The following is a 7,519-nucleotide window of genomic DNA, read 5'->3' on the forward strand; positions in this document are numbered from 1 at the left end:
GGCTTTTGAAATGCAGTGCGAAACTGGCTTCCCAAAAGGTTGTGATAATTTACACTTTGACTGAAAATATAAGTGTCCATCTGGGCTACACTTTCGCTGTTGCTTAGAATCCATCCTTTGTTTCAATTCTTGCCCAATCCTTAGAGGAACAAAAGGAGTGGGCTTGAACACGTTTTCTTTCCGACAGGCCATTGTCCTATCCTAAATCCTAGCTGAAATACTTGCTAGGGCACTTACTAGCTGTGTGACCTTGGACAAGTCACAAACTCTCTGTGCCTCTGTTCCCTTATTTGTAAAATGGGGACAATAATAGTATATTATTATATATTTACATTATTATACGTACTTATTATGAGGAATACATGAGTTAATAAATGTGAAGCTCTATGAACAGTGCCTGTAATATAAGTCCAGAAGAGAGGTAGTTATTATTGTCATTGTTATTATTAGACTGTACAAGATTTCTGCCGTCAAAGTACTTATCTACCATTTTGTCCAATCCTTGATAATCTAATAAATGAAAAATGATAGCCAGCTATTTCAATTTGTAAAATTATTGTAAATAGTTATAAAATTGTAATTTTAAAATTATCGATTATCAGTGAACTTGAACATTTCTCTTTGTTTATATTGGCTATTTATACTTCCATCACGATTTCCCTTTTCAAAGCACTGTGGCAAACAGGAGCTCACTTGATCTTTCTAACAAGCTTCTGAATCAAGAAGGCGGCAATCGGGCGATTGAGATTGACATGTATACACTGATGTGTATAAAATTGATGACTAATAAGAACCTGCTGTATAAAAAAAAAAAGTGATCAAATGTATTCTACTGGAAAGAAGCAAAAATAGACCATGTTTACTGTCTAAATTATATTAAAAAAAAAAAAAAAAGAAGGCAGCAATCATCATCCCTACTTTCCGAATTGAAAACTGAGGCTCAGAGAGTTACAATTCTAGTCCCAGGTTTCAGATCTCACCTTTCAAAGCCTAGCGTCTGTCCCAGAAAGTATTCCCGAGAAAAGCTTTTGTTACTGGTACCCCCCCCGCCCCCGCCCCCGCCCCCGCCCCCGCCCCCGCCCCCGCACCCGCCCCCGCACCGATGCGGGGCGTCCAGACACTCTCTCTGCGCACGCGCGGCCCTTCCTGTGGGCGGGGCCTCGACGCGCCGGCCCGCCCTCCGCCTCCCGACCCCGCCCAATCCGAGGCGCGGCAGGCTCGTGCTGCAGGCTGGGAGGTAGGGGAAGGCGGGGGTTCCCCCTTGGGCCCTTGTCCGAGTCCCGAGGCCCAGGAGGGAAAGCCCCGACTCCCGAGCGCCGCCCGCCTCCAGCCGCCGTTTTGCACCGGGCGTGGGCGGCGGCGGGAGGGGAGCTCTTCTGGGGCCGGGCTTGGGCCCGGGCGGGGCGGTGGCGGAGGGCGGGCCCCTCGGGCCGAGCGGGCCGTAACCTTCTGGGAGGGCAGAGGTGGGAAAGCCCTGGTCCGGGGGCTGGCGGCCGCGCGAGCCTTGGGCTCCCCGCCAACCCGCTTCGAGACTGCGGCCGGTCGGTCCCTCTGGGCCGCGGTGTCCTCGTAATTCTGGCAGTCCCACGCTGGATGCAGCGCGCTACGGTGTAGGAAACCGTTCACAGGGCTCTTCGCATTTGGTGCTCACACGGCAGCTCGTGGGAGGGGGCCAGGGGATGGACTGTTGTCCCATTGTGCAGACGGAGAAAACTAAAGCTCAGAGTGGGGAGATTTGCCTAGAGACACCCAGCGAGGTGGTGGCAGTGGGACTCAGGTCTTACTCCTCCAATGCAGCGCCCTTTCCCCCGGGCCCCTCTGCCTCTCCTGCCAAAGGAAGGGGCTGAGGTAGGGCATTAGTGAATGGAAGTTCGTTCGTTCGTTCTTTTTTTGTTTTTAGATCCGCCTTCTTCTGTACCATCCAGGTCAGAGCTGACTAAGAAGTATACAGAAGCCAAGTCATGGATCCACCTGCACGTAAAGAAAAATCCAAAGTTAAAGAGGCCGTCAGCAGAGTTGAGAAGGCCAAGCAGAAATCAGCCCAGCAGGAGCTGAAGCAAAGACAGAGAGCAGAGGTGAGAGTAAGGAGGGCCTGTATACCTGTAGTCTGCTGGAGATGATGCCATTATAGAGAGATACGAGAGAGGAGAGCTGTGACGGGGAGCCCTACCTACCTCCAGCCAATCCAGCCAAAACAGGTGTTCTCCCAGGTTTCCAGAGGAGATCACTGAGGTTCACATGGTGAGGTGGCAGCCCAGAGTCACATGCCAAGTGTCAGAACCCCGACCAGTACCAGATAGTCTCCAGATGACTCCTGGTGCAGAGCTTTTGTGGTAGGACCTGAGGGAAGGAAGAAAGGAAAAAGAGAAGGGACATGTAAGGGAGGGGTCCTGTAAGGGAGTGAGAGAGAGCAAGTGTCAGACACCCTAGTACAAATGTCCTGGATTTGGCCTGGAGAGTTGCTCCTCCTAATTGGGAAGTAGAGGCCCAAGCTCTACACCCAACACTGTGTTCCTTTGTTCAGTCTGCACTTAAAAATCAACCTATTTACATGAATATTTTATTTTAGCATTTAATATCAGGAAAAAGCTTACTGCAGTCTTTTCCCTCTTTCTATTTCTTTTGCTTTTGCTTGTTTCTTTTCTTTTTTATTTTTAGAAATTTTAAAATACAGAAAAGCAGAATATTATAACAAACACCTGGGTACTCAGCACCCCAGATTGGTAGTGTTTAACATTTTGTCATGTTTGCCTGGAGTCTTTTTTAAATAAATAAAAACTACATAAAAATTTGAAGTCCCCTTTCTCCATTTCCTTTTCCCCTCCCTATGGGCAACGACTATTTTTTTTTATACTTTTACACTCAAATATTAGTAGATATTTTTGAACAATATAAAATGTCCTTTTGTGTTTTAAAATCTTACATTAAACTAATTCCACGTGTTTTATTTTGCATTTTGTTTATGTTTTTTAGAACTATTCATGTTGATGTAAGAATCTAGTTTATTCCTCATCACTGCTAATAGTAGTCTAGTTTATGAATCCACTTTAGTATATTTACCCCATCCTCCGGTAACGGATGTTTAAATAATTTATAGGGGGGTTTTTTTTGCTGTTACAACCAATGCTGTAGTGAAAAATTTTTAGATGTCTCCTTGGGCACCTGTGCTGGAATTCCTGAAGGGCATATATAACTAGAAGTAGATTTATTGAGTACATTTTCAAGTTTACTAGACGTTGCCAAATTGTTTTCAGAGAGATTGTACAAGTTTGCACCTGCATTAGCAGTGTGAGAGAGTTCTCATTCCTCACTTCTTTTCCAGTGCTTAATAGTGTCAGACTTTAAATTTTCGTTAATCTGATCCATTCACTCACAATATTGAACTGCTACGACATGCCAGGCACTGTTGTAGGAACAGAGGAGTCCATGCCTTCGTGGAGCGTGCATTCAGTGGGGGAGGCCGACATAAACATAATAAGTAAACTTAAAAGTGTGTTTGAAATTAATCCATAAACTGAAATCTGCCTTTGGATTAAGGCAGACTGTCTGAGAGCTGTGGACCTGGGTTCTAACAGATTGTGCCGCTCTTTCCTTCACCTCCCCATCCTCACCTGGACGCAGGCCCCCAGACGGTTTCACTGCTCAGCGCTTTGGTGAAAGTTGGAGGGCTGCTGTAAGAAACAGCCCTGGGAAACTGTCCTTTGTGCACACTGCAGTGATAATGTTGTTGGGGACATTGTTCATGTGTTTACTGATGCTCTGCCGGTGAGGTTCCACAGGTTACACTTACTTGTCTGACTTCAAACCCCAACTCCTCCGTAAATTCCAGTTCTTCCTAAGTCACCCTGGACGAGATACTTAACCTCTCTGAACCTCAGCTTTTCAGTTCCTTTTTGGTAAAATGAGGATGATAACATCAATCACACAAGATTGTTGTAAGGAATAGAAATGTTGTATGTAAAGCACGTAGCACAGTGCCTGGCCCAGAGAAAGCACTCAAAAATGGCAGCAATTGATTGTTAGCAGGAGTCACTGTGTTTTCATTGTGCGGACTTGAAGTTGAATTGTGCTGATTTGCCAAGATGTCATCCTGGACTTGCACTGTCGTTGCAGCTGGCACTTGTTGAGCTCCTCAGATGTGCCAGGCACGTGCATCACCGCATGCAATCCTCACACCAGGGTGTATTATTGTTGCTCCCACTCTGACCTTTGTAAATCCTTCCTGGAATAAGGAAGGGGGATACAAACATACATGACCTTGTGAGGTAGAAGGTATTATCCTCATTTCAAGTGAAGTGTCGTGACCAGAATTTCTAGGTAGTAAGGGATTGAGGGGCAGGACTGCCATCTAAACAGGTCTCTCGACTTTCTCCCCTGCTCCCTGCTTTGCCCCACTGTTGCCTTGCTGTTTTGTCTGTGTTGCCTGGAATGCAGTTTCCTAAGATAGGAATGTGACAAGAGCCCTTGTGGGGAGGCGGAGACACAGTTTCCCTTCAGTTCTCTATAGATGCCACATTCCAGAAAGTGAGATGAGAAGGAGAGATGGGAGGGGTGAATGGGAACAGAGGCCCATTTGGCAGTTGAAGCAGCATTTGGCACTGTTGGTGATCCTCTCCTTGAAAGTCTCATTCCTTGGCTTGGACCCTTGACCCATTTTGAGTCTCTTCTTTCTCTGCTTAATGTATTACTTAATATATTCTTAATACATAATACTTAATACTTATAATACTTAATACTTAATATATTAAGTATATTCGTACTTAATATATTCTTAATTATATAATACATATAAATAATATATATAAAATGTGTTTGTGCACTTAAAGAAGATGAATAAAACAAACACCCAACTACAGAAATAGAACATGACCAGTAACTTAGAAGCTCTTCAGGCCTCACTCTGGTCATGTCCCCAGCCTTCCCACTAGCAGTACCCTCGGTCCTTAATTTCATGCTAATCACTCCCTCGCTGTTCTGTATTAATTTACTATCTCTGTGCGTACTCCTAAATAATATTTTATAGCATAACAATATATTGTCTAGTTTTGCATGTTTCTGAACTTTATATATGTTACCATATTCCGTGACTGGTTCTCTTCACTCAGCATCTTTTTTTTTTTTTTTAACCATGCGGATTTATTTATTTATTTGTTTGTTTTATGGTAAAACATACATAAAACTTGACCATTTTAACTATCAGTATTATGCTTTTTGAGAATCATTTGTGTTGTCGTTTGAGACTATTTTCATCACTGTGTGGAATTCCATTTTACTTAAAGATTATAGAATCTTTTTTTTTTTTTATGTATTTTTGGCTGCGTTGGGTCTTCGTTGCTGCGCATGGGCTTTCTCTAGTTGCGGCGAGCGAGGGCTACTCTTCATTGCGGTGCGCAGGCTTCTCATTGAGGTGGCTTCTCTTGTTTTGGAGCACGGGCTCTAGGCGTGCGGGTTTCAGTAATTGTGGCACATGGGCTCAGTAGTTGTGGCTCGTGGGCTCTAGAGCACAGGCTCCGTAGTTGTGGCTCGCAGGCTCTAGAGTGCAGGCTCAGTAGTTGTGATGCACGGGCTTAGTTGTTCTGTGGCATGTGGGATCTTCCCTGACCAGGGCTCGAACCCGTGTCCCCTCCATTGGCAGGCGGATTCTTAACCACTATGCCACCAGGGAAGTCCCAAGATTATAGAATCTTATCAAAATTTTTTTAAATTGGGAAAAAAAAAGATTGTAGGATTATTCAAGCTTTCTGTTTAGTCAGTTTTGATCATTTGAGTTTTCAGACTTATTGACACAAAGTTCATAAGTTTTGTTTTAATCTCCATTATATCAGTAATTAGGGCTTCTTTTAAATTCTAATAATGTTTTGTGTGCCTTCTCCCTTCTTATCTCGACCTGTCTGGTCAGAGGTTTGCAGGGTTTTCTTTAGTATTTTCAAAGAACCATCTTGCAGTTTTGGTGATCCTCTCTATTGTACATTTGGTTGCTTTTTCATTAATTTCTGCTCTTATTTTGTATTTTCTATTTGTCTCACTTCTCAGGTTTTTTTCCCTTCTTTTTGATTACTCAAGTTTTATCCCCTGCACACAAACACGGTCCTTCTTTTTTTTCTTCTATACAAATGTGGAAGTTTTATGTTGTTTCTGGTTCCTTGGTGGATTAATTGATTACTGCAAGGTGAGCAATAAGGTAGACACCCTGCCTTTCACCTTAGAATGTCTCTCACGGTTTTCTTTCCACCCCACTGCCTGCCCTGGGTCATGTTCCTACTACCTCCTCCCGGACTATTGTAATAGATGTCTCCTAATGCCTATAATCTCTCCTCCCCGACTCCATCCATCCCTCACATGGTCTCCAGTTTTCTTTCTCAAAGCACAGATATAATCAAGTTGCTTCCCTGCACACTTCTCTCTCCAGAGTCAGCCCGATAGAGTCCAGATTCCTTGGCATGGCATTTAAGGCCCTAACATGTTTTTCTTGCTTTCTCCAGCTCCCCAAACCCCATTCCATGATATCTTTCATATTAGCATACTTGAAGTTTCCAGAACTAATGCTGTACTTTTCCATTATATTTATTTAATCATAATATCCACTCCCCCATCACCTATGTCCTTTCCCCAATCTCTACCTGTTCAAATCCTACCGATCCTTTAAAGGCCTGATCAGCCACCTGCCTCACTGCTTCTTACCTGATTCCCCAGTGGAGTTACTGTCTACCTGTCCTGCCCCTGCGTTACCAATGCAGTTCTGGCATTTTCAAATGACACAGCCTCTTGTGTCTGAAGATACACTGAGCATTTGCCTCCATTGCTAACATGTCTTTTCTCCCGTTCAGATCTATGCCCTCAACAGAGTCATGACAGAACTGGAGCAGCAGCAGTTTGATGAGTTCTGTAAACAGATGCAGCCTCCTGGAGAGTGAGCTACCCCTGCTGTCACACTCGATGGGACCCTGGAGGCTTTGTTTGTGTGTTGCCAGTCTTAAGCTGAGATGGCCCATTTGGAGCCTTACACAACTGGACAAGAAGACGTTTGTGTTGTTCCTAAAACTGGATAAATCGGAACTTCCTCTGTCTAACTTACTTCACTAGTTCCTCCGATCTGAATTGGCCCACTGCTTGCTGAAGAGACTTGTTCTATTCTTCCAAGACAATAGTTTCTTTTTTTTCTTTTTTTTTAACTTTTTCTATTTTTTGAAAAAAAATCAGTGTTTCTTGTGAAACCGTAAATCTCCAAAACTACAAATAAAATACTAATAAGATGTTTGTTTGCTCATACTTTAGCGTCGGGGTGCCTAGCCATAGAAGGTGGAGTCCAAAAGAACGTACTAGGCAGGCAAAGTTGAGATGAGCAGAGGGGACCCTCTCTCCCTCAGGAGGAGAGCGGAGGGGAGAGGAGAGAGAGAACATGGCTGCTTCCAGATTTCATTCTTCCTGGGCCCAAAGCTCTGCAGACCCTACAGACCCTACGTTTTTAGCCACACGGGTATAAATATGTGGCCTCTGCTCCCAGATGAGCCACAACTCA

The 7,519-nt window shown here is 44.2% G+C and overlaps 1 protein-coding gene across 4 annotated transcripts; it reads left to right on the forward strand.

Annotated features, from left to right (window-relative positions):
• Positions 1-1,182: 1,182 nt before the first annotated feature.
• SVBP (small vasohibin binding protein) lies at positions 1,183-7,241 on the forward strand. Of its 4 annotated transcripts, none has more exons than XM_061186696.1 (3): positions 1,183-1,237; positions 1,926-2,075; positions 6,828-7,241. In XM_061186696.1, the coding sequence occupies exons 2-3, from the start codon at positions 1,962-1,964 to the stop codon at positions 6,912-6,914; spliced, it is 201 nt and encodes a 66-aa protein (XP_061042679.1). In that variant the 5' UTR covers positions 1,183-1,237; positions 1,926-1,961; the 3' UTR covers positions 6,915-7,241. The 4 variants fall into 4 exon arrangements, with proteins under 4 accessions (XP_061042679.1, XP_061042677.1, XP_061042676.1 ...); XM_061186694.1 differs by having other exon boundaries at positions 1,195-1,237; positions 1,901-2,075; XM_061186693.1 differs by lacking the exon at positions 1,183-1,237 and adding an exon at positions 1,252-1,610 and having other exon boundaries at positions 1,901-2,075.
• The last annotated feature ends 278 nt before the right edge of the window (positions 7,242-7,519 follow it).

This window comes from Eubalaena glacialis, chromosome 3 (assembly GCF_028564815.1).
Source record: "Eubalaena glacialis isolate mEubGla1 chromosome 3, mEubGla1.1.hap2.+ XY, whole genome shotgun sequence".
In the NCBI taxonomy this organism is placed as follows: Eukaryota; Metazoa; Chordata; class Mammalia; order Artiodactyla; family Balaenidae; genus Eubalaena; species Eubalaena glacialis.